The 26,562-nt window shown below is 40.6% G+C and overlaps 3 protein-coding genes across 5 annotated transcripts in view; 1 reads left to right on the top strand and 2 right to left on the bottom strand.

Moving 5' to 3' along the window:
* LOC122768724 (retinoic acid receptor gamma-like) overlaps positions 1 to 9,243 on the top strand; it is a 46,344-nt gene extending 37,101 nt beyond the window's left edge. Inside the window, 9 exon segments of the mRNA XM_044024918.1 lie at positions 5,126 to 5,274; positions 6,265 to 6,406; positions 6,532 to 6,695; positions 6,825 to 7,001; positions 7,099 to 7,303; positions 7,626 to 7,784; positions 8,779 to 8,906; positions 8,908 to 8,949; positions 8,952 to 9,243. Coding sequence (XP_043880853.1) covers positions 5,126 to 5,274; positions 6,265 to 6,406; positions 6,532 to 6,695; positions 6,825 to 7,001; positions 7,099 to 7,303; positions 7,626 to 7,784; positions 8,779 to 8,906; positions 8,908 to 8,949; positions 8,952 to 9,161 — 1,376 coding nt within the window. The 3' untranslated portion in view covers positions 9,162 to 9,243.
* A 3,472-nt stretch (positions 9,244 to 12,715) lies between these two features.
* Positions 12,716 to 21,634, bottom strand: calcoco1b (calcium binding and coiled-coil domain 1b). Of its 3 annotated transcripts, XM_044022945.1 has the most exons (13): positions 21,352 to 21,628; positions 21,190 to 21,261; positions 20,769 to 20,912; positions 19,916 to 20,018; positions 19,641 to 19,828; positions 18,631 to 18,843; positions 18,382 to 18,530; positions 18,222 to 18,291; positions 17,529 to 17,783; positions 17,316 to 17,441; positions 16,269 to 16,364; positions 14,459 to 14,538; positions 12,716 to 13,331 (listed from the first exon to the last, which is right to left on the bottom strand). In XM_044022945.1, the coding sequence occupies exons 1-13, from the start codon at positions 21,367 to 21,369 to the stop codon at positions 13,304 to 13,306; spliced, it is 1,542 nt and encodes a 513-aa protein (XP_043878880.1). In that variant the 5' UTR covers positions 21,370 to 21,628; the 3' UTR covers positions 12,716 to 13,303. The 3 variants fall into 3 exon arrangements, 2 of the variants coding, with proteins under 2 accessions (XP_043878880.1, XP_043878881.1); XM_044022946.1 differs by lacking the exon at positions 21,190 to 21,261 and having other exon boundaries at positions 21,352 to 21,626; XR_006360224.1 differs by lacking the exons at positions 12,716 to 13,331; positions 14,459 to 14,538 and adding an exon at positions 16,486 to 16,729 and having other exon boundaries at positions 16,297 to 16,364; positions 21,352 to 21,634.
* A 2,073-nt stretch (positions 21,635 to 23,707) lies between these two features.
* On the bottom strand, positions 23,708 to 26,353 carry smug1 (single-strand-selective monofunctional uracil-DNA glycosylase 1). The gene is made up of 2 exons (XM_044024398.1): positions 25,856 to 26,353; positions 23,708 to 24,626 (listed from the first exon to the last, which is right to left on the bottom strand). Exons 1-2 carry the CDS (start codon positions 26,156 to 26,158, stop codon positions 24,096 to 24,098), a joined length of 834 nt encoding a protein of 277 aa, XP_043880333.1. The 5' UTR covers positions 26,159 to 26,353; the 3' UTR covers positions 23,708 to 24,095.
* Between the last annotated feature and the right edge of the window lie 209 nt (positions 26,354 to 26,562).

Raw genomic sequence — 26,562 nt, 5'->3', positions numbered from 1 at the left:
TTTGTTGAAATCTGTTTTTATGTGAGTCCCTGCTGGCAGCCATGTTTCCAGTGAGACCAGGTGCCTCAGAGACAGCTCAGTGAAGTCAGAACTTACAATAATATGTTAATACCTGATACAACCACACTTTAACATCCTTATTTAATAATCTGAGTGCAAGTTGAAAGTGTCATTTTTTTAATTAGGCAAAATTCACTCAGGCGATCATGAACTATTCCACTGTGGTCTCATGCAGCTGCCCACACACACACATTCCGCAGCATTCTGCTGAAGTGGTGAGTTTTGTAAAAACTGAATCTGCTCTAAATCCATCTGCTGTGGACTGTGTGAAAGAAACATGAGTGGACATTTTTAAGTTTCTAGTCTGGCTCAAAGCAAAAATGAAAACGATGCCCCCCCCCCAAAGTCTAGTTCATTGTGATGTGTGATGTTGGCAGGTTGAGTCAGGCTGAAGGTCCCATCGGCCAAATGTCACATCCAACCGGAGTGGAGAGAGACAGAAAGAGAGAGACAGAGAGAGAGACGCCTTCAACGTCACTGTAAAGTAAACCATGTTCACACTCTGTGTGTCTGTGCGCTGTATGTACACTCGGGCTGTAAAATGTGAGCAGTCATAGGCCGATGGCAGGTATCACACGTACCCGTTAATGCACAATGACAGATCACTTTTGTCCTGTTGAAACATCAAACGTCAACAGTTGAGTGCTGCTGTCGTCAGGGATGCGGTCGATGACAAATACAGCTGTTTTCCACTTCAAAGAACTAACCTGTTCATTTCCTCTGGTAAAAAAAAGAAAAGTAAGGAAGTCCTAAATCTACATTCATTCAAGTTATGATCACAGTATTTAGATGTTAAAACTGTTAAAAGGTTAATATATGAGTATTTGGGCCAGTTTGTTCAGCGTAGCTGCTGCTCCTGCTCAACTGTGTCATATTCTCTTGTAAAACTGATATAAAACCTTGGTTCCTTAAATCTGAGGACACATTCAGAGCTGATAAAGAAGATTTCTGCTTGTGGAAAAGCATTTGGTAGCTCAACAGTGACGTGACAAACACACAAGAACAAATGTAGGAAAAAAATCCCAATGATTGTTTTATTGTCCCGGCTTTTTATCCTCACCAGTGTTTTAGGACAGTCTCAAAAGGCCACCCTTGTTTTTTGGTTGGTTCATTCGGTCTCTTTTTCTGTGATTGTTTACGTTGTAATTTATACTTAAAAATTGAAATTTCAGTTTAAGCAGAGTTACAGCGCCACATACAGGCCCTGCATGTGTAATACTATAGCATTTATAGTTGTTTTGGGGTGTTTTTAAGAACGGAAAAAAAGAACACCAATGTATAGGGAAAGTTTCTGTGTGGTTAAGACCTCAGAGGAAATGGAAGAGAGGAAAGCTGGGAAGTAGTAATAAAGAATATTAACGTATATTGACTTACGTGACAGAAGCTACAAAGTGGAATTTCTTGCCACGACGTTGTCACGTAGTGCAAATAAAAAAAACAAAGCAGAGAGAACTAGCAGCTGCTCTATATACAGTATATATGATATGGGAAATATGCGTGAGGTTAGACTGTATAAAGGTGGCTGATAGAGCTGATTCACACGCGTCACCTCGTGTCTTTTGTGTCCAGTGGCGTGTGCTGATTGATGTTGTGACACACTAAGAGGTGAGCTGTAAGTTAAGAGCAGCCAGGTATTTTTTTTTTTTTCAGGCTGAGGCTGAGCTCAGTTCAGGGTGATGACAGCTGCTGACACTTTTTGGCTCCGCTCCTTTTTTTCTCAACACCAGGTAAAGGCACCTCCCCTCCTCCAGCGCCCCCCCCTCTCTTTTGCTCTCTCTCACCCTGTCTGTCTTGAGTCACGTCCCTCCTCACCCCACCCTCACCACCCTCAGACGGTGTCAGTCTGCCGCTCTCCTTGGCGCCAGATGCAGCGTCTCGGTTTCAGCAGGAGCTGCTTTTCCACTTGTTCTCCCAGGGACGCTTTCACATTGTCAGTGTTACTATATAAACAGAAAACAAAGATCGGGTTGCAGCAGTGCCACTTCTTTCTACTCCGCCTCGTCTCTCCTCGCCCTCCACACCTGGGCTCTAATGCCCCCCAAACTGACGACATGATAGTATTTACCCTCTGCTCACCGGGCGGCTTTTTGTTTACATGTAAACCCGTGTTTTGGAAACATGACACTCTCTCCACCACTTGGAATATCATCAACTCACCTGTTGATGGAGATGTTAAAGCTCGACACGCAGTCGACAGAGTGATTATTTAGTCTGACTCTAGAAATGAGAGATATTCAGTTTGTTATCCAGTCAGAAAGCACAGCATCACTATGTGCAATAATATCACAAAAATCACAAACACTAGGTCTCTTTGTTTAGATCTTATTTGTATAACTATTAACTTTCTGTTGGGCTTATTGTTTGTTATTTCAGTTTTTTTCTCTTGCTTGAAACTGCTCGTCTCTCTGTGGACATGATTTAGAGCAGTGGTCAGCAACTTGCGGCCTGTGTGCCAGAACTTGGCCGTCCAGCGTTAGTATCCGGCCCAGTACCTGAATTTAAATATATGGTTCTTTGTTGTTGTTTTTTAAATCATTCACTTATATTCACAAAAAACAACAAAGTCACGCAGAATTCAGAGCCTTTTATTCTGAAAAAAAGATTCACTGACTCAAAATCATAAGTACCAGTCCGTGGCAAACTCAAGTTTTATTTTTTAAACCAACACATCCAATAAATGTTCCCTTTTTTAAACAAACTGAATACATAAGATTAGAAGGAAAAAAGATAAGTAGAAAGCCCCAGTATTTTAACACTCTAGGCAAAATTTACATTTGATTTAGAGCTTAAAACTGCATAATTTGTAACTTTTAAAAGTAAAAAATGTCCATTACAGTCAAACCACTGTCAAACAGTGCTGATGTCATCTATCAGCTCCACTCTGTGTCTCTGTGCTTTTTAATTGTGAATATTTTCTGGTTTCTTTGCTCCACATAACAAAGAAATCATTAAAAGTTTTTGGTTTGTGGACAAAACAAAACAAGATATTTGAGAACATAATTTTTGAGCTTTGGGAAACACCATTCGACATTTTCCAAACATTTTATGGATCAAACAACTAGTGGATTAATCGTGGAAATAATCTAAAAACTAAAATAAACTAATTATCATTAGTTACATTTGTGACTTTGCAACTGAATTTGAATTTATTCATTCATTTATTGAGGTGACAAAACCCTCACGTTTAATGTCAAATAAAATAAAAAGAACAATTCAATGTTTATGCCAACACAATGAATCTGTTTTTACAAAGTACAAAGTTTCAACCAGGCCTGAAAATCCACATATTATCTGTGCACAATTGAAAGAAATCACACGTGTGCTGTTCCGGCTCACAGTGGGAATTAAAAACAGCAACAGAAAAGCAGGGTTACACAAATCTCACTCAAATAAAGAAAGAAATAGTGAATAGCTGGTGTGCAGTGATCCCACTTGGTGTGTTCTCTATTTCCTTTTCATGCCATGAAACCATGAGTCACGGGCACTTGTACTGAATAATTACAGACATACGCACTGCATCAAAGCCACATATTATTATCAAACTTACAAAAACATGGTTCTCTTTCTCGGGGGCTGTGTTTTTTTGAAGTCACGTTAGAAATAGAAGGATGTGTGTGTGTGTGTGTGTGTGTGCTGTGTTTGAGCACATGACTACGTTTTAAAGCTGCTGCCGCTCATTCGTTTAGGACTCGCCTTCTTCAGTCAAGGTCAAAGTTAAATGTTAAAGATTTTATTTAACCTTTTGGTCACTGGGAAGTTTGTGTCCTCTGCCTCACCTCCCTCTCTCCCTTTCTTTCTCTTTTCATTTTTCCCCCCTCTGTTTTTATTAGATTATTCCTTTGTGCCCTTGCTTCTCTGTTTTTTGAAACCTTACCACTCTTTTTAATGACAAGCTTTGGGTTCAGGTTGGGGTTGCTGCAGTGGGGTGGCAGAATGGGGGGCACATTTGGTTCAGTTCTGTGCTATCCATTGAAGGTGACAGGAGGGGCTGTGACTTTGGGTTTTTGACCCTGGATTCTTTATTTTTACTAGGAAGGGATCCAAGGATGGAGCTGTTGATGTGAATAGCTGCCCAAGGTGACTGGATCCCAATAAAGAGACGGTCAGCCTGGCCGGGGGCCTCCTTCCCATCCCCAACACAGCGTTTATTGGGCCTGCTTATGAGCCTGGGCAACTATTAAACCCTGTCCAGCCTGCACTGAGGAATTTAGGGCCAGGAAACAAGAGAGTGGGGGTGGGAGTGGGCAGAGGGAGGTGAAGTTGGGGTGACTGAAGGTGAAAGTTGAAAGGCATGTTCGAAGGAATCTGGTTGTTCTTTAGTCATCACCTTTAAATCCAGACCAGGCGCGTTACTGTTACATCTGAGCGAGAGAGCGGAGTGTGCACGTTTGAAATCAGCCACACGGAACTTTGTCCTTTCCTGCATCTGGTTTACATTGTTTGTTTTCAGCGTTTTCACTGGCAGCACTTTGCAACGGCAAATGGTGTTATACAGGCAGCCATTTTCTTTAAAGAGACAGGGAGAAGGAAGAGAAGGAGACGGCCAGGTCTCATAAACATCCCTGCTCTGTTTGTTCACATGGAGCTGGAGGTATATAGGCAGCTCTGGTTGGACAGCCTTTCAAATAAAAATGTGCACACACGTGTGTGTGTGTGTGTGTGCGCGCGCGTACCCAAACACATGCAGATACAAAAAAATTCAGATGTCAGTCAAAAAGTCAACAGAGGTATGTCGCTCCCCCACTCACCAGTAAATGGAGAAGCCAATCAAATCTCAGCTGCCAATCAGCATTTTATCAGCAGGGCCATCTGGCCATCAGCTAATTGTGTCTCTTTTAAGGCTGTCAATCAGCAGTGTGTGCCCCCCCCTCCCTTTTCTCTTAAAAATGTCTGCCTTTGAGCTTGCCTTCTGGCTCCAAGGGGTGGCCCGCATGGGGTCGGGGGTTGTTTGTTGACCAACTCTCTCTTAATCAGTTGCTGTATTCGCTTTGATCATCGTTTCCAAGACTTTTATGACAAACAGGAAAGATGCTCCGATTAATTCGTTGTTTTCTTGTCTCTGCAGCGGTGGAGACCCAGAGCACCAGCTCAGAGGAGATGGTGCCCAGCTCTCCTTCTCCTCCTCCTCCTCCCCGGGTCTACAAACCCTGCTTTGTGTGCCAGGACAAGTCCTCTGGTTATCACTATGGAGTCAGCTCCTGTGAGGGATGCAAGGTAAATACAGCATTTAGCCACATGAAGGCTTTATAGGACGTGAACTGTTGAACCGATGATGTCCTCAAAAGAAAAACTAGGCCACAGTGAGAACCTGATGTTGAGCTGCAGCCTGGAGACAGATGTTAGGGCTGCGCAAGGATGTTTGTTGTTATTAAAGTGCCCTCTAGTGTTTCCTGACATATACTGCATGTATTCACAGAGACCAACACATGGTCACTGCATCAAAATTAAATAGAACTATTGACAAATGTATTATTTACAATAGAGCTCAGTAACTGGTGCTTCAGCGTTAACATCCGGCCCAGCAGATGAATTAAAATATCAGGGGTTTTTTATGTTTTTAAATGACGAACTGAATTAGATAAGATTAAGATAAGTTTTAAGTCACGATTAACAGTCTGTGGCAAACTCAAGTTACTTTTTTAAACCAACACATCCCATTAATTAGCCTTTTCTTTTTCTTTTTTTTTATAAAAATTAAGAAAGTAGAAAGAAATAGGTTTTGCCTGATGAAGTTCTCGGTATTTTAACATCCTAGGCCAAATTTACCCCTGATTTAGAGCTTAAAACTGTATAACTGTAATCAGTTTTAAATGGAAACAAATGTTCATTTCAGTCAAACGAGTTCACACAATGCTGAATAAGTCTACCAGCTCCGCTCTGTGTTTGTCAGTACAGCAGTGCTTGGATGTCGTGTGGTCTGGTGTCATTCCCACACTGCACACAGGAAGTGATTTGTTTTATGTTAAGACAGACGCCAGTAAATCAACACAACTGAGACCAGGACCACAAAAAAAGAGAAATCTACATCTAATCTACAATCTAAACCCTCGATCATTCATCATCAGTCTGAAGGAATCATCACCAACAACAAAAGTCACCAAACGTTCCACACTGCAGCTCTGAGATAAAATGAACATGTGGATGTTTATTTTCTGTCTTGAAGCAGTGCAATAGAATTTTTATTTGTATTTTTATGGATTCCAGGGTTTCTTCAGGCGCAGCATCCAGAAGAACATGGTGTACACATGCCACAGAGACAAGAACTGTCAGATCAATAAAGTGACCCGTAACCGCTGCCAGTACTGTCGGCTGCAGAAGTGCTTTGAGGTTGGCATGTCCAAAGAAGGTGAGTGTCTGAGACAGTACTGGGCTCCGTGGGGGGTTAAATAACCCTGAGGCTGTATTTTCCACCATTAAAAGAAACAGTGAAGGTTTTTTGAAAGTGTTGTCCGTGTTTTGTTTGTCGTGCAGCGGTGCGCAACGACAGGAACAAGAAGAAGAAGGATGTGAAGGAGGAGGTGGTGCTGCCAGAGAACTACGAGCTTAGCGGAGAGCTGGAGGAGCTGGTTAATAAAGTCAGCAAAGCTCACAAGGAGACCTTTCCTTCTCTGGGCCAACTAGGAAAATACACCACAGTAAGTTGTTTTTATCCGTCTGTAAACTCCCACAATCCACTCAAGCATTAGTTCACTGCTTTGCCACGATGACAAACATGAGCCACACAAACTGAAATGTCCTTCTTTCTTTCTTTCCCTCTCTCCCAGAATTCAAGTGCTGACCACAGAGTGCAGCTGGACTTGGGCCTGTGGGATAAGTTCAGTGAGCTCTCCACTAAGTGCATTATAAAGATCGTGGAGTTTGCCAAGCGGCTACCCGGCTTCACTACGCTCACCATCGCTGACCAGATCACCCTCCTCAAATCTGCATGTCTGGACATCCTGGTACGGAGCACACGCTCCTATTACTTCTTATATAACTGCTTCACTTGTCAATATGATGAATTCTTACCGGTTGTCCTTTCGTCTGTGTCTGGTTTAGATGCTGAGGATATGCACTCGTTACACTCCAGAGCAGGACACGATGACCTTCTCAGATGGCCTGACTCTGAACAGGACACAGATGCATAACGCCGGCTTTGGTCCACTCACAGACCTGGTGTTTGCCTTCGCCGGTCAGCTGCTGCCGCTGGAGATGGACGACACAGAGACGGGGCTGCTCAGTGCTATCTGCCTGATCTGTGCAGGTAAACAGCAGAATCAGAGACATTAAACATTCTTAAATCTTATATTTGCAAAAATGTGAGGAACATCTCCTCTACTGGGCCAAGAAAACCAGTTTACAATAACAACAACAGTTGCTTAAACAATGGTCTGCTCCATCCTTTACTAACATTACACCACAGACAGAGAAAAAAAACTACAAAAACAAACACCGCATCAAGGTTCCATCTCTTATGAGCTTAGGACTTGCTTAAGCGTGTGTGTTCCATATTAAAAAGAGCAACTCATAACATTAAATTATCAATGCTTACTCATCAAGCTGTGTCTTCCCTCTGGCTCTCGCAGACCGCATGGACCTGGAAGAGCCGGAGAAAGTGGACAAGCTGCAGGAGCCGCTGCTCGAGGCCCTGAAGATCTACACCCGCCGCAGGCGCCCGAACAAGCCTCACATGTTCCCGCGTATGCTGATGAAAGTCACAGACCTGCGAGGAATTAGCACCAAAGGTCAGTGGAGAATTGACATGCCATCGTGTTCGATGAGGTGCACGGCTATTGAAGTATTTAGTCCTAACGAGGGCCTCTCAAATTACCCATAGATGTGTGCGGTAGACGATGGATAGATAGACACAGCCTCATAGAATATGAATAGATAGATAGAAGGATAGATAAATACTTTATTGATCCCCACATTCACATTGTCCAGCAGCACTTACATGTATAAAGTATACAACTAAAAACAGATAAATAGTAAAAGAAAACTGTAACTAAAAAATAAATATTGCACTGTTACTTGTGGGTGGACAGATCAACAGAGCAGTGAGATAAGTCAAGTTTAAAATAGTTGGCTATACAGTCAAAAATTAAGTTAATGTTATCATTTGATGCACTGTATTAGATAATTGCTAAGAGATAATTAACATCTGCAGTCTTTTAGCAGGTCGGAGCTAAGGCTGAACAAATAAATATAATTAGTTATTACAATTTGAAACTCAGTAAACTTTTTAAATATATATAACAGACAAAAGTTTGAACTGAACTTGACTATTATATCCCGAATCCTAATCACAATGAGGTATTTTCTCCAAATCCTTTAACCTCGGTCAGAACCACACCAAGACAGAACAGAACATATAACCTTTACATCCAGGACATCAAATAAAGCACAACACAACTGTTTGTCAAAACAAATTAAACACATGTGGACATTAAGTGTCAAAAAATGTTGGTTTTGAAATTTATAAAAGTGCCGAAGCAGCCTGATCAAATTATTTGCAGCAGGTACAAATAAGTAGTAAGTAATATAAGTAAAGGTAATAAAAATCATCAGTAAATCACCTTAAATAGTTCCAAATGGTTTCTTTTTTTTTATTTTAACATGCATATACAGTATATATATAAATAAATATATATATATATATATATATATATATGAACATATAAAAATAACGTTGTCAGATTTTAGACGCTAACATTCAAATCAACCTTTGTGTTGCTGTAGGTGCAGAAAGAGCCATCACACTGAAGATGGAGATTCCAGGGCCGATGCCTCCTCTGATCAGAGAGATGCTGGAGAATCCCGACACCTTCGAGGACAGCAGCGACTCGGGGGACAGCCCCGCCGCCTCCGACGCCGCCACCGCCACCGCCACAGCCCCCGCCCCCGCCACTCCAGCCATCAAGCAGGAGGAGAAAGCCACGGACGAGTCGGCCGTGGAGGAGGAAGAGGACGACGGCGAGGACGACTACTGGGACGAGGAGAGAGAGCGGGAGGCGGACAGTGACAGGGAGCTGTGGGGGGAGGCGGCGGTGGCGGCGGCCGCAGCAGCTACAGCGGCGGCGCTGGCGGCGATGAAGAAAGGTGTGACTGGGAAAACACAGTGAGAGAGAGAGACACGACTGTGTTGCTTCCTCCTCCAGAAAAGTCTGTCCACACTTTTGACTGGTACTGTATATATATATATATATATATATATATATATATATATATATATATATATATATATATATATATATATATGAATATATATATATATATGTAACAATTTGTTGGCATACAGCACATATTTACATATACTGTACATATTCTGGGCTGAGAGGAGAAACGTGTTCAGTCTGGCGTGAGAAACACAGAGAGAAATAAAGCACTAAGTGTCAGTGGATTGAGGAAAAAAAGCAAATTTTTAAAATCACTGTGCCAAAAACGAGACTTTCTGGAAAAGGTATTTCAAAGGTGTTTTGTCCACACAGAGGAACCAGAGGACAGAAGAAAATGCACTCCTCCGCTAAATATAAGGGCTATGCTGTGTATAAAGTTTGATGGTAAAAGAAAAAAAAGAAAAAAACATTGAAACAACAGAACTTAACATGGTGTCCATTTGTCTTCTCAAAATTCCTTTTATTACTATTCAGAGATATGCTTCTTATTTTTTTATTTTATTGTATGGTTTTCCGACGTACGTACACATGTCTGTTTTGTTCTTTCGGGACTGTCTTCATGCCTGTTTTCTTTTGAATATTTTTGCCCCTCAGTCTTGCTTATATTTGACTGGACATATCTGTTGTTGTTTTTTGTATTTGTAAAGGCTTGTGTTTATTTGTATGCGTTTCACAGCAAAAAGAAGCAATAGAATCAGGAAAAAAAAAAAGCAATAGGAAAGCAAGAGCAGGTCATGAGCAGGGCTCAAACTCACGGTTTGTAACTCAGTCTTTTAAACTCGGAACGTTTACGTGTCGTTGCTTCAGATTGTGTCAAACGGTTCTCACTGAAAACAAAATGATAATCAAATATTCCAATTCACAAAAACAAAAGGGTACAAAATAGAATCAGCACAGTCTCAGGTTGATTATAAAAGGGCCAAATCTCATCTGTCAACAGAGATTTCATTTAAAGAACCCAAACGTTGCCATTTCTGACGAAAGTAGAAAAGATTTGTCTTTTTTACTACGATGTACTTGTCCTTTCTACAGCAACCAGGTACAGGTAAGCCATACGATCTCCATGTTGTTAGAGTGGGCAAAAACTAATCAGCGTAGCAGAAGAAAAGCTGTTTACGTCACAGAAAACCTCAGGTGTGTGTGTGTGCGTGTGTGTGTGTGTGTGCGTGCTTGTGTGAGTGATGTGCAGATGTCATGTTACTGTCATTACTGCCATAAGCATTTATGCAAAAACTCTAAGAAGTTGTTGTGTCTTCTAACTGAAAGAAGACAGTGGGAAATATCAGAAAACGAGACGATGTTTGGTATGAAATCACTCACCCAAAGATGCTTAGTTTGGACAGAATCACAGACGTCACAGCTGATCACATGTGTTCATGTCTGCTGTAATGAGTGATGTAAAACATGGATTATGTCATAAATACCTTTTTTTATTAGTTTTTTTTTTTTCTTTGAGACAATTCAACTTTTTATGCAGTGTGTGTGTGAAATAAGTCAGTATTTGTGTTCTCCATCGACACATGGTGGCTCGACGTTGTAGATACACTTTACTTTACTCTTTATTGTAAAGTGTTGAGCACGGGGAGGGGGGGAGGCGTGGGGGCTGTCTGTGTGTGTTTGTTAAAATGTGTCCTCAGTAACACACGTGAAGCCATGAAGGACATGCAAGGTGAGATTTAAGCATGAAACAATCAACTCTTGACGCCGTGATGACGTCTCAGTCTGAGGTCGAACAGGAAACTGTCTTCAGTGTAGTCACTCGCTCTGTTTCTCTTGCACACACACACACACGTCATCATCATCATCATCGTCGTCTGCTGATTCCTCTCACTGTTATTTAGTATTTAAAACTGTTTATACACCATATAACCGTTATATTTTAGTCCATAATAGTTTAGCTCTTTTTAAAACAATCTTCTCCAATTTGAGCCGGTGCAATAAAAGTGTTTATTTGTTGACACAGACCTGAGCTCAGTATACAAAAGAATATTATGTTTAAAAAAAAAAAGACCAAAGATTGAATTAATATCACAATCATGATCTCATTTTTTTTTACGTTTGAAGCTGGAACCATTTTTCTCTCTCTGTGTTTTTATATACAGTGTATGTGATGATATTATAACCACAGACACCTCACAAGTTCTGCCGAAACAGCTCAAACACACACACACACACACACACACGGAGAAAAAGAGAGGGAGGGAGACACAAAGACAAGCCTCATGTTCATGTTTTCACTTGGTTTTTTTTACGTCCAACTTAATACTTTTTGTTATTTCGTGGCTTATTGTTTGCTCAAGTGTTATTTGTTTGTTGTCTTACTTGTATTTTTTTATAAAGGCGCTTTTGGTTCTCAAGCCCTTCACTGTGTCGTCTTTACTGTGTTAACTTATCTACAGATTGTTTTTCATAACAGTCATTGCACACTGTCAGTGGAACTTCAAAATACCTTGTAAATCTACAGCCACTTTCTGACTTTTCTTTAATTTATACCTCATTTTATACCTCATTTATACCATGAGAGGTCATTAAAAAGTATTTTTAGATTATACTTCTATAATTTAAGGTCCATTGTGAATATTTTACCCACATTTATATTTGTGTAAGTCTTAGAATTGGCCTTTATTTGTACTTTAACCCTTAAAACCTAAGCCTTAAAATGTCCGTCTGGACTTTTTTGCTTAATTTAACCATTAAAGGACCAGAAAATGTCCTGTGAGTAAGTACATTTGCCCATTTTTTTATAATAACTTTCAACATTTGCAATTAACTGCATGTTAAAATACTGTTTTAACAATTGAAAATGAAGAAAAACTAAAAGTTTTATTTAAAAAAAAAAAACACTGTAGATGTTCACAAACACCAGATGTTGCGTGTTAAATTTGAAATTTGAACAGTATAAAACATATCTAAAAGAACATTTGTTTGAGTCTTTGTCTCAATGTAAAAAAAATAAAAAAAAACTATACACAGGCGTTTCTCCAACTCTCTCCTCTCTGGTGACAAAGACGCTGATTTGCTGGAACTTTTCCGATAGCATTAGCTCGTGCTAACGTATCGACTTTGATACGTTTAGAATACTTAAAACTACCTTGAATGACCTTATTCCAACTGTAATTGTCCTTAAAATGAGGAAAACTAACCAAAAACAACAAGATTACAGGCAAATACATGCTCTCACATAAAAAAATCTTTACTTAAAATGAGTGGATGAGTCTCCCTTGACCTCAGAATGTCTTATATTTGCACACACACCAGTCTGTGATCGTGCATTTTACCTCACAAACTTAAAATACATCAGTAGTGAACACACAAACCAGGAGTGGGAGCAGTTGGGATTTAATGCAGACAACAGTCTCAGCTGGTAATCAAGGCTTACAGTCAGCTGTCGTATCTCATTAAGACAACATTTGATATGTTTTTTGTTAAAATGAGTTTATTTTCTACTGTAAAACTTATTTTTAGGCAAAAAATTATAAATAAGAACAACTTCACAAAAATGAGGCTTATTTACTTTATTGAATGATATTTATAATTTGTCAGACAACGTAACAAATAGTTAAATAGGTTAAGAGGAAGACATCAGTGTGTATTTATTATTATATTAGAACGCTCGTCTCTCCATGTGACATTCAGCTCAGCAAACTGCAACAGAACATTTCACACACACACACACACATGGTTAGGGGCCGATAAACCACAATAACATCATGTAACGTCCCCAATTCCAGCTAATAATGACATCATTTGTCATAATCACATATCACAACATTCACATTTTAATATAAAAAACTTTATAGAACAAAAAACAAAAAGAAAACAAATAAAGATGTCCTATATTCTCCTTAAATAAATTGTAAATCCTAAACCAGTCAGAAAAACCATGAGTCACACACACTATTAAATACTGACGATTCACCACTGCATCAACTTGTCTCTGAATTCAGGCGCTCACAAGGTAAAGGATCTATATCACGGCCGTTTTCTACATGAAACCATGGCAAGATCACATTTATTTGAAAAAACTAATTATGTAAAAAAACAAAAAAAAAAAGAAGCAGCCTGTGGTCCAGCCGTCCGTCTCTGTGTCACCACATGGGGGAGTCAGTCAGCTCACTACAGAGAGAGGGAGATTTGAAAAAGGTGAGAATTCCATGTTTCTGTCACAGCTCACATCATTCTGACATAATCCTGCTGCACTGTTTTTATTCCCGCTTCAATAGATTTCCATTTCTAATCTCTAGATCAGTGAATTTAGAGCAGGCTCTAGAGCGCCATCCACTGTAGGGGCGCAGGACGACCACAAAGAAGAAATGAAGAAAATGAATAAGAAATTTTCTCCAGCAGCCCAGATGGAAAAATTTGTTTTGCATTTTGATAGTTAACCACAAAAGCCACCGTAGTTCTCTAGTGTTTATAGGAAAGGGCGGGGGGAGTGAAGGAGTTTGTTATAATCTGCAGTGTCACCGTTTAGATGTCACTACATTTTACGTACTGGACCTTTAAGCATCAAATTACATTGTTATGTTTATTGTCACTAAATTCTTAAGTGCAATTTCTCTTTAATATATGGAGGACTTTAGTACGTTACAGGTGCCTGATGTTTGAAGATCATTTTTTGCCCATTTATGAAACAAATTATATGGCCATCCTTGATCCCGGAGGTCAGGGGTCTGCAACCTTTTGGATGAAAAGAGACATATTTGTCCACACAAATAGAATAAATCTGGAGCTGCAAAAACCTATTTGACCCATAAAATGAAGATAATAACATGTAGTAAGATTCTTCGTGCACACATTACTGCATTTAAGTCTCTTGAATGGCTTCCCATATTTCAAACACAAGTTTGTCGAAGCTTTTTAATGTTACAATTCACATAGACGTTGGATGTGATGCACGAAGTATTAAAACACTTTCATTTATTGCCTCGAGCTCTTGCAGACCCCTGCTGTAGATTTATATAAACGTTTCAGAATTGAAATTGGGCTGCTGCAATCTTAAATTCACGATAAGATCAGTATATACATTCAGACATAGTAAAATATAACAATAAAACAATATGACATACTGCATGTCGAGGTGGCGTTTAGGGCTTTTTGTGGAAAGCTGCTCTAGATGTTAATGAGTGACGACAGGTCAGTTCGGACGTGAGTGTGAAGGAAGTCATCACATATTATTTTAGGAGACAAGGAGAGGACAACAGGGTGTGACGTGAGACTGTGTGGAAAGACAGATCTGTCACCTCAGGACCGGGTGGATGAGTTCTGGAGGCCTCCGTTGTTTCTGTTCCTCAGCTGGAGGCCCCGCCCACATCATCTTGTCCTACAGAAAGACAGAAGCTGAGAAATGTATCTGTCTTTTTTTTATATGTATGATATATTTACTACTTTAAAAAATAAATAAATAAATACAGCTCAGGTAAAACCTCCAGACTTGTAAGATTGTGTCTTGACTCATTTGAAGGAGCCAGTAGAGCAAAAGTATTCAATAAATTAAATAGTTTGTTGTATTTTCTATGATGATCTAGAAGATAAGAGGTTCATACGATCTAGTTCTATCGGAAACTTCAAATAAAATCGATAACTTCTTCACAATTAGAGCAGCAACTAAAAATTATTTTAATAATCAATTAATCTGTCGATTATTTTTCTTAATTAATTGAGTAATTGTTTGGTCCATAAAATGTCAGAAAACGTTGACAAACAGGGGAAATGTTCTCAAATGTCTTGTTTTGGCCACAAATTTAACAAAGAAACCAGAAAATATTCAAATTTCAGAAGCTGAACATTCAAAGAAACTAGTTTTACTAAAAATAAGGAAACATTCATATCGATGAATCGATTATAAAATGAGTGAAGGATTCATTTTCGATGAATCATTGCAGCCCTATTAGATAAACAGTGAATATAATGTTTAACCTCATATTTAGATTAACTGCAAGAAGAGAATAGATCAGCATCCATTTTGCTTTTAATGTGCAGGTGATGTAAAATTACAAATAGATCAAATATACAAATATTACTAGATGTGAGCTGGAATTGAAATACATTATAAAATATACACATCTGTATTGTATTGTCATGTCTGATGCCTAATAACATCTATAACCGATTAGCACTGAAGTGTATAATCTTCTAAAATATTTTGTAAAACACAGGTTTACTCATGGATAAGAAATCTTATAACCGATCAGGAAGATTGTGTTTGTTACTACATTTAACCATAAATCATAATGTTTTTTATAATGGTGACTTGGTAAATGCTTTGGTTATAATAACTAAAGCATTTGTGATCCTGTTGTTTGTTTGTTTTTTAAACAATGGAGTGTGGGAGGTGGAGGAGCTCCATCCAGAAACAAGTCAAATATTTGCCAGCTCAGGTCTGTTGTCTGTCTGCGGTGTTAATCCTTGTTGTGTGACGTGTGAATGGGATGGCACACCTGCGTGTGTTGTCTTTCTTTGCTGTGATCCAGAGAAAGAGGTGAGTGGTACTGAACGAGGACGAGTCAGGAGGTGAGTGAATCAATATAGACTCTTTACTCAAGTGTCCACTAAAGTGCCGTGGAAGAGAAATGCTGTGTGCTGACTTAAAGGACCGTGTAAAGCCATGGAAAACATCTCCTCTGACATCCCACAGTAAAAGTGCCATGAAGTAGTGACACGCGGCAGGGATTGTTTATTTTAGAGCACCTTAATCAGTAAAATAGTGATATTTGCCCTGGCACATATAAGGAAGGACGACCATATATCACCAAATCGATAATTTGACCCACTCCTAGTTAATGATTTTATAATATTCTATCATTTATAATGTTCACAGAACATCATACAGAATACAACATATTTAGCATTTACCTGTTGTAAATAAACCATCTTTATGATGAACATAAATTCACCAAATAATGGGCAGAATAAAGGGTTCTGTTCATATTTGAGAGGTCAGTGTTACAGATATGGTAACAGATGTAACGCAGCCACTCTCCTAACATGTGCAGAAAGAAAAACCACCAAACATGTTATTGGTGGATATGTGGTCTGGTGTGAAATCCTTGCCTGTGTCTGGAGCTGCTGCTCCTCTCTCTCTGTCTGGACTTTCCTCAGACTGGCCTTCAGCTCCTGCAGCTCCTGATTGGCTTCACTGAGCAGCACCTGCAGGGGGCAGCAGCAGCAGCATAAGACCATCTGACCACCAGCCTCACATGTGACTTGGCTTGTCTCCTTTGCTTTCCTAGTGTTGATCTCATGACGGTGAGAGGAAATGTTTACTCACAGTTCATGGAAGGTTTTCTATTGGTGCCCGCATGTGAGTCATGAAAGAGCAGCGCTGAACTCTGGCACAGTTCTTGACTTTCCAAAGAAGTAATCTGAGCAACTGGAGCTGATGCAGCTTGGCTTTTTAAAGCTCAGTGTGTTTACGTATTAAAGGAATAGTTCCTTCTTTCCGAGAGCGACTGAACATGCAGCGTCTCACATGCAGCTGACTGCCCTCCCTGCACCTGCTGTTCCCCCACTCGCTGAGGACACAAGGAAATACAGATTTTATCCACTAAACAAAAGTCTCACTTAATAAAATGTAGACCTGCTTAAATCTGCAATATCTTAATAATATGTTTGCTAAGTTCATTTGCAGTTTAACAGCCTTTTCTGACTGGAATCTGAGGTTTGTGTGGTAAATCGCTCACTCCTGGCACCAAAGTCCAAAGAGAAAATGAGCGTTTTTACACACACACACACACACACACACACACACACACACACACACACACACACACACAGGAGTCGTTGATCCATAACTAAGTTCAAATGTGTTATTCTTGTGATTTTTGTCCCTGTGTTTTGGTGCAGGAGAGTGAGTGGGTTCGAGTCTTCAGTTTCCAGCAGACTTAATAGGTGTAGACTTTAGTAGGTGTTGATATTAGTGGGTGAGCCTACAGTTAAAATGCCCAAATCAATTATTTTCACGTGTCCCTGCCGGCAGCCATGTTTTCTGTGAGAGCAGTGTTGATGATGTGGCAATAGCTCACACAACTAGCTTTCAAAAACCTGAACTATGCTTTCAACTCTTTAACTACTTGTAAATGTAATTTAAAATCTACTCACTCTTTGTTGATCTCTCTCTCTCCCGAGCTCCACTTCCAGCTTCTCCCTCTCCACCCTCTCCTCCTGCAGCCAGTCCTCCTTCCTCTGCACCTCACAGCTCAGTTCTTGTATTTTCTTGTTCGCCGCCTGCACAACAACAAAACAAGACACTTGACTAACAAAGATGCATGTGTGTCATGGATGGTGCAGGATCAGATTTGACTGCCTCCTCACTTCTGCTGCTTGTTTGTTCGCCTCTCTCTCCAGAGCCCAGCTGGCACGCTCCTCCCTGAGGACCAGGTTCTCCTCAGACAGCTGCAGGCTGAGCTGGGCCACCTGCAGACGGGCCTGGTGCAGCTCAGTGTGGGTGTGGGCTTGATGGGTGGACAGCTCCCTCAGCTCCCTGCGCAGGCACTCGTTCACATGCTCACTGGCCTCCAGGCGCTCCTGTAGCCCTCGAACCTCTGCCAGACCGGCGTCAACCTCCACCTGCAGGAGAAGAGCAGGAGGAGATGAGACAACAGGAATAACTGTCATGAAAACACTAAACAAGCTTTCATATGTATATATGTATGTATGTATGTATATATATATATGTACATATATAAGTTCTTCTGATGAATATAAATGAATGTATTTTTATTGTTATTATTTAAATAATATTGCCAACAAACATATTTAGGATTATAATCTGTCTATAATCTATAACCTCAGCATACACACTGTGTTTACAAGGAAGAGGAAGGGCCATGTTTTCATTATGACATGATATTCAGTGGAGGGCTGTAAAAAAATCAATTAGGGGGCCATGAGTTTGAGATTTAGAGAGATTTTTGAGTTCTAGATTCTTAGCCTTAGCCTTTTTAGATTTAATTTTTCCATAATTTTAGTTACTTTTAAGAAGAAGAAGAAGCATCAAGCAATGACCTGCAGAGTCTTTCTCTTTTCCTCGTTGTGTTTCATTTGACTGGACATCTTCTTCAGTCTCTCCCTCAGCCTGTGGAGAGCAGAGCAGGATGTTTTTTTCAGGAGCTACAGAAGGTCTATGACAAATGTGTGAGCTAGTGTGTGCATCTTAAACACTTTCCTTTCCAGTTCCACTTTTCCTTCTTCCTTCCTTTCCGTCAGACCTTTGACTTCGTCCTCCAGGTCTTTGATTCGCTGCTCACACTCAGTCTTGTCAGCCATAAGTTTGCTCCGTTGAGAGGTCAGACTCTCTTGACTACACCTTGCATCCTTTTCATGTTTTTGAGAGGAGACAAAAACAATAGATTTTATGAAATGGAGAGAAAAAACAAGTAAAAGTCTGCACTGACTAATGTGGAAACATCCATGCCTGGTGTTTTCCCTCCATCTTCTCCAGCATGTCACAGGTGTGTCTCAGGTTTTCTCTGAGCTCTGTCATCTCCTCCTTCATCGCTTCTCTCTCGTTCTCCCACTCCATCTTTAATCTTCTGCTCTTGTTTCTCTCGTCGTCTGCCTCCTGCTTTGCCTCCTCCAGGCCGCGCTCTAAGTCCATCTGTTTTTTTAAACATTCCTCCAGGCGACTCTGCTCACAGCACAAGGGGGAAACCAGGGAGGTTTGCACTGATTCATTCATTGATTTGTTATTTACAAGCAGAGGATCCTTCAATAAATTGTATTTCCAGCTCAGAAAATATTCTGCTTTCGCTCACAGAACTGCCAAATTATTTATTGTTCTTTTTAATTGAAAACACAACCAGTTAATAACTATTTGTGCATAGTTACACAATAATTAAAGGGGTATTTGATTGTTTTTTTTTATATGGGACTGTATAAGAATTGTTAAATAGAGCAAACTGTTTGGAGAGTGAGACGGGAGAATCTGCATGGTTTTGGTGTGAGACAGCACAGCAGACAGGAGAGAAAAATGTGCTGTAGCCCACTAGATCAGTAATATTCAAACTATACGGCATATTGTCATCTCTTTGTCTTACATTTTGACCCAAACAGCTGAGTTACCTCTCTGTTTTGCCACTGTTGTGTTTATAAATGTAATATGTTGAGGAAATATAGAATATATAGAAATGACACCATGATAATCAGCTGTCTACTGCATCATCATTAACTGGGCTCTGTTGTTCCTATTAACAAAGCATTAATGATGTTGTGGCTCGCCCATGAGTCCAAAAACACACTAAACTGACCGCAGGTGGTGACCTGTCCGGGGTGTTCCCAGACAAATAAATCGATAGAGTGGGAGACAATGGATGGATGTTTGGTTCTCCCATCTTCTTCTCCAATGCACTGACTATGCATGAGCACCAAGTACAGCCCTATTTAAAAACCAAACTAACTGACATATCCCTGGTTTTGTCTCCTCACCTGCAGCAGCTGAGCTCTGGGAATGACCAGGAGCAGCTCCTCATCCTGTTCCTCTTTCAGAGTCTCCAGCTCCTCCAGAGGTTTGGGAGCATTGAACGTGAAGGGCCGACTACGAGTGCACACGTGTCCCATCTTATCCACGTACACAAACTGGTACTCCACTGTACCAGGGCGGGGCAGGTAACAGGCTGCATCGGGCAGACGTTCACTTTTCACAATTGACTCAGTCATGTTTTAGTGTTTGAACAGTTTTAAGTGTTTGGCTGAAGTCTTACCGTGGAAAAGGACACAGCAGTTGACACTGGCTCCCTCAGTGTAACCTTCAGGAACAACAGCCCATGTGTACGTGTAATACTTTTTCAGTGAGGTCCAGCCCATCTGTGAGATTATAGGAAACACATTAACTAGTCACAAACATGTGTGTGTCCTCACTGTAATGAACCCAGTCAGGTGTGTGAGAGTTTGTGAGAATGAGTGACATCTAATGGTGAGACTGCAGAGTGCAACAAACACTTAAGATAAGATAAGATAAGATAAGATAAGATAGTCCTTTATTTGTCTGGCAGTCGGGAAGTTTGCATTGTTACAGCAGCAAGACAGTAAAGATGAAGATAATAAATAATAAACATGCATTACCAAAAAAGAAAATTACAATATACAAAGATATTAACATTATTTTAAATTAGTTAAAAATATAACCCCTCCTAGTGGCCTTCACACAACCACAGGGGATCATTTTCCAAGTAAGCTCCTGCTATAAAATGTTGTAGAAACATACTGGTGCAAGATGGCAGCCTCTACAACGCAAGCATCTTACCTTAAAAGCACATTGTGTCATTTATTTTAGTAGTGGTCTCTTTAACACTTCTCCATGATACAGTTCTAGCACTGCTCGGCTCAACTTGGCTCTCCCCAGGTTTTTTTACCTGGTACTTGGTGCTGGTTCCTTCCAAGCGAGCTGGGCTGATACTAAAATGTGACGTCAACAGACTTGCCATCACTAGTTTGTGTCACGTATAAAATGACGTCACGGCAGTTTTGTGCAGCCATGCTATGACGACACATAGACAGTGGACTTTTACAACAAAGTAAGTAAAGTTAGTGAGTGGGATGGGGGCGGGGTTATACCTCAAAAATCCCTATCCAGTCTTTGTTGCTCCACTGGTGGTCAGAGGTCAGACTGTAGTGACACTCCACTCTGGTTTGGGAGAAGTAGAGTTGCCCCACATTTCGAAACACCACTGCAGATTGATTTTCCATGTTATCAGGAAGCTGTGAGGAAAGCACAACGTGGATCCAGTGAAATGAGCTCCAGTTTCAGTCTGTGGGAGAGCAGCTGATGAAAGCTGAGAGCACAGTCAGTCCAGGAATGCAGCATGTCGAGCATGACAGCAAGTCGCCTATATGTTGACCAACAACAAGCTCTTATGCTGAAGAAAAAACTGTTTGCAGCTCCGTACACTGTGTGAGGATGCATCTTTAAATCCATCACTCTATTGTACATCACAACAACATCTTCATTTATTTGAAAAGCAGTGCGTTTTTATACCTTCTTTGTTCGTTTTCCTCTGAAACTAAGAGGCAAATCCTGCGTCTTGGTCTTGTTCAGTGAACTTCTATTCTAAAATGAGGTAAATACGACTTTCTAAGAAACAAAACTAGAATTTGATAAACAACTGAACTCTGTGGTGGTTAATGTTTTAAATCTTACCTTAGTGTGTTGAGACATGGGTGTGATGTTTTTCCTGCTACCTCATGGAAGGACAGGACTGTGCATCAGTGTGTGGACAGTGATGAGAAACCCAGTCAGGTGCAAGAGTTTCACAACACCTCCTGAACCATGTGGACACCCCCCGGTAAAATGAGTGCTGGGAGATGCAGTTCACAGGCACTCGGCTCATCACGAAGCAAAGGGACTCCATGGACTTCAACTCCCATGAGGTAACACAGGTTTTAGGACACAGGATCTGCTGATGTCGGTTGTTGTTCATTGTATTTCTGAGTAGAAGCTGAGGAGGAGGAGGAGGAGGGTGTTTGTCACTTCACGACTAAACATGTCTCCTCTTCATAACAACATGAGTGAGCCCACAGTACTGAAGTCTGCTGAAACTCATCTGTCACTCGGTTTCACTAAACTGGATACAGTCCAATAATATAACAGACAATAAGCTTTTTTTGTTTATTATTCATGCACGATCTGTGATTGTGTAAGAATCGTGATCCCAGAGGTGCACACTTGATGGCGCTCTAGTTTCAGCACAAGCCCACACAAATAATCCTCACTGACTCAGAAAAACAGAGCACAATGTTTCTTTTTAAGGAAGAAATAGCTGATTAATTCAAGAACAGCAGGGTTTTGTTTTTAATAACTTGATTCAGACATCATTAAGTCAGAAAAACAGAGTGGAATTTTATTTTCTAATGAAAAAAACAATTTCAGAAAGAGAGCAGTTTGATTTTTCTTAACAAATACAAATCATAAATAATTGTAATAATAAACACAGCTGGATAGTTTGTTTTTCTTAATAAAAATATTATATTTTTCTGAAATAATGTTTTTTTTCCTTGAGTGACTACACCACGGTTCCATACATAATCAATATAAAAAAATAAAAAATGTTTTAAATAGACCAATTGATTAATGAAATTAAAATGAGAGCAATTTTGAAAGTCCTTGTTCATGAGACAAATGGTTTGAAAATGCCTTGTGCCTATTGTTTGAGAACCAGGCATTTTACTGCCCTCTGCTGGTCACATGTAGTGTTGTAAGACCATAATGTAAAAATGAAGTGTGGTTGTATGAATGCTGAGAAACTGAGATTACTGAGAGAAATTATATAAAATATCCCCAAATAAATCAAAAACCTGTTAAAGGTCCAATTTAAGTGAAATCATTTTAATTTGACAGAACCTGAAAATGATTATAGTTACAATATTAAGTCTACAATCACCTGATTGTATAAATTGTTGGCTTTCATAACCCCAGAATGAGCCTTTTATATTTACACTTATATCAGTGGGATCAGCTCTACAGAGGCCACCATGGGTAGCCCACAAGGGACAAACTAAAAAGAATTTGACTTTAGATGCTAACTGAAGGCTACATAGGTTCTCTAATACGTACATAGCAGATTCAGCTGCAACGTCAGCAATAAATGTTGCTAAATGTTTACGCAACTTAAATCTAAAATAGCTGGAGAGTATGTTAACACATAATCTTGTTATTAGACAAACTGACACAATCACACATAGCTTATATTGTATGGCACGTTCCAGTTGTAGTTGGAAGTTGGACTTTCCCTCATATCAGACATTCAACTGAGAAATCCCGACATAAGATTCCACTTGCATCAATGCTAACAGCGCGCTGCTACTTTTACTGTTAATTGCACTTCTGTCATATTTGTAATTTGTAAATCGGACAAACACGTAGTACTGTTCACAACTGTCTGTGTACATGTTTCTGTGGACAAAACACTGTGTAGAGCATTGTTTTTCACTGGTGTTGCTAACTGTGGCTAGCCCAAGATACATTTGCATCTGTGGTTTTGTTTTCTTTGACTCCTGAAATAGAACATGATCAACTTGGAGGTGACATCACCCCCAGTTCCGACTTCCAATGTAAATAGAACACCATTGTGACGCTTTTCCATTATACAATTCTAGCACTACTCGACTCTAGTCAGTTTTGTGTTGCTTTTCCATTAGTGATAGTACCTGGTACCTTTTTTTTAAGCTTTTTTTAGAACCTGCTCTGGCGGTTCCAAGTGAGCTGAGCCGATACTAATATGTCACTGATCGGTCAGAGAGTGACGTCAGTGGAAGAGTCATGAGCACGACGTTCGCCACAAGAATCAAACCGAACAATGCCAAACAGTAGATCAGTTAAAAAGACTTAAAAATCCTGAAAACATCAGTTAATCTCCAACAATGTGACTGTATCAGACGGAGTCTGTGCTCTGGTCATGTAGGAAGTACTGAACTAATCTTTTCAATGTTACAAAGTTACACTGAAAATAACTGCTTTACCTGTCACTAGTTGTTGTTGTGTGTTTGTGTCGCTTATGAAACAGCGTCACAGCAGTTAGTAGTGCCAGAATTGTATAATGGAAAAGTGCAATTAAAACATGAACAATGCATTGCTATTGTTTTTGATAAGGCTGAAAAAATACTTTTTTAAAGTAAAATATAAATTTTTCAAAAAAAAAACAACACACCCAAAATCAAACACACAGAGCTTTTTTGGATAAAAATCACAAGTTAAGTGACATTAGTGTAGAAATACTCATAAAATGAATTGATAAAAATCTATAGTTTGTCCACTTCATCATAAAGAAAACCATCCCAGACAGACAGATGTTAGCTGATGTGTTTACAGTGTGACTGTAAAACCAGCTCTTAATGGTTCCGTGTATCTGAGAGTGAAGTGTCAGCCTACACTTAGCCCTGATTGGCTCACGTGCTGCTCAGCAGCGACAAGACACCCAGTGCTTCCAGTTTGGCTCTGGCCACGCCATCCCAGCCCATATTGGCCAGTGGGTTTCGAGGTGACGGGTGCATGATGCCCTCGACTCGCACATCGACACCCGCAGCAGAGAGAGCTCGCCGCGCACGCTGCTCTGCCACTCTCCCAACCCCGATTACCATGGTGACGCCAAGTGCCTCCACCGCCTGGCACAGCGCACTGTCACAGAGTTTCAGCAGAGCCTCCCGCTCAGCTGGGGGAAGATCAGGGGGAGTCAGATTCTTCCCGGTGGCACTCATGAAGATCAGCGGGCAAAGGTTGTGCACAAAGCAGTGGCGGAAGAAGAGCTCGGGTTCGCCACACAACTCTCTGAAGAATCCCCAAAAACGTGCACCGCTCACTTCCTTCCGAGTACAAGCAAGTCCTTTAATCTGTCGCTTTGGATGCTCTTCATCAGGATGACCGACCTCCCCGGTGACCTGCAGCCAGTCAACCACTGACCTCACTTCACCAAATGGGACCTGAGCAGAGACAGAAAAACAATAACTTAAAGATGCTGTCTGTAATTGTTTTTTTTTTTAAACAGTATATAAATAGAATACATGTATTAAATATCTGTAAATGATCCCTCCTGGACCCGTTTAATTTCAATGTTATTCTGTTTCCTTTTATAGTGTTTAGTGGGTGTTTTGGGTCTTCCTACACATTGTCCCCCTTATTATTTTCCCTATTTCTATCCCTATAAATGAATATAAAATGCGTTTGTGTGCAATAACCTGAACATATGAATTGATGCTTTCAAACAATTTTATTTGATTTATTAAGATCCCCATTAGGTGAAAAAAACACAACACTAATACAAAACCACTCCATATTTCTCCATATTTAAATCAGGAGGAGGAGGAGGTATTCACTGCAGAGGACGCCATGCTTTTAATGGACAAACTAAACATATTTTATGCTTTAATAATCACTGAAGGCTTCCATAGGTTCTTCTACACCAGGGGTAATCAAGTCATTTTGGGCTAGGGCCAATATTTTGCATGTTGCATGTTTTTTTTTGGACTGTGAGAGGAAATCGGAGAACCTGCAGAAAACCCATGCACACATGGGGAGAACATACAAACTCCATGCAGAAAGGCCCTCTTGCTGCAAAGACAAGAGTGCTAACCCTAATCTAAACTATTCAATACAAAAATGGCAAATTTTGTGTGGGTTTAAAAACGTAACTTGAATTTGCCACAGAATGTTACTAGTGTCTTAAAATTGGTCTTTGCGTCTTTCAGTATAAAGGCTTTGAATTCTGCATGACTTTCGTGAAGAGATTTTAGATTTTGAAATGCATCTACCAGGTCGGACATTAATGCTGGCAGGCCAGTTTTGGCCCTTGGGCCCCAGTTACTGACCTCTATGACCTACACACTTGGAAGGGAAGGATGAGGTGAGAGATATTCAGCTGCAAACATCACCTATAGATGCAGCTAAATCCTACACACTGCATCTTTAAGTACAAACTAAAAACACAATAAGCACTGTTTGGTTACAATGGTCTGGTGTGTTGTCATTCAGTCAAGTGACATGTTAGTTATTATAAGCAGCGCTTCCTACTCAGACAAATTTATTGACGGTCCCTAAGTGAAAAAAAACCCCAAAACCCCGTGACCCGGTCCCTGAGTGAATCTCAGTGGAGAATTAAAGCTAAATCCAACGTGTTCTCGTGGTTTGTCCGTTTCTATCAGTAGTTTCTCACCCCAGTCTGTGCCATGCCGAATGGTCCGGGGTTCATCCCCAGAAAGAGGATCCTTTGTCCGCCTCCACAGTATTTCTCCACGTAGCAGCGGTGCGTGTTCCACGCGTACTCCAGCGGGTTGTAGATGAACCGCACCGGCTCGCCGAAGGTAAGCTGGCGGAGGTGAGCGTTCAGCTCCAGTTCAACCTGCAGAAACCTGGAGGAAGCGGACTCGTTCGGTATAAATGGCTGCTCACGCTGAGCCACTTCCCTATCGCCATCTCCAAAAGCTAGCGTCCGTGACTCCTGGTTACCGTCTGACATCGTCCACCGCCTGCTGACACGCTAATTAGTTCCTGTTTGTCAGTTAAGCGTAGCCCAAACAAAGCGGTTGTTTTATAGATATATAATAAAGTTCTAGCTTCTGTCTTCCTGCTGAGGTTTTTATGTTTCAGTTTTGTTGATAAACACGACTATTTTCTTCCTCTGCTTCTTCCCCTTCCCGTGCACTGAAACGGCTGCTGCCCTCTACAGCCACACTGCTGTCATTACACCCGACATTTGAACTCGGGACAGACATTTTTACTGTACAGTCAGTCAGTCATCATCTAACCGCTTTATCCTCCACCAGAGGGTCGCGGGGGGTGCTGTGCCAATCTCAGCTACATCGGGCGATAGGCGGGGTACACCCTGGACAGTTCGCCAGTCCATCGCAGGGCCACACACAA

The sequence above is a fragment of the Solea senegalensis genome, linkage group LG4, assembly GCF_019176455.1.
Source record: "Solea senegalensis isolate Sse05_10M linkage group LG4, IFAPA_SoseM_1, whole genome shotgun sequence".
NCBI lineage: Eukaryota > Metazoa > Chordata > Actinopteri > Pleuronectiformes > Soleidae > Solea > Solea senegalensis.
Note: the sequence above shows the minus strand (reverse complement) of the source record. Positions and strands in the feature narration are given on the sequence as shown.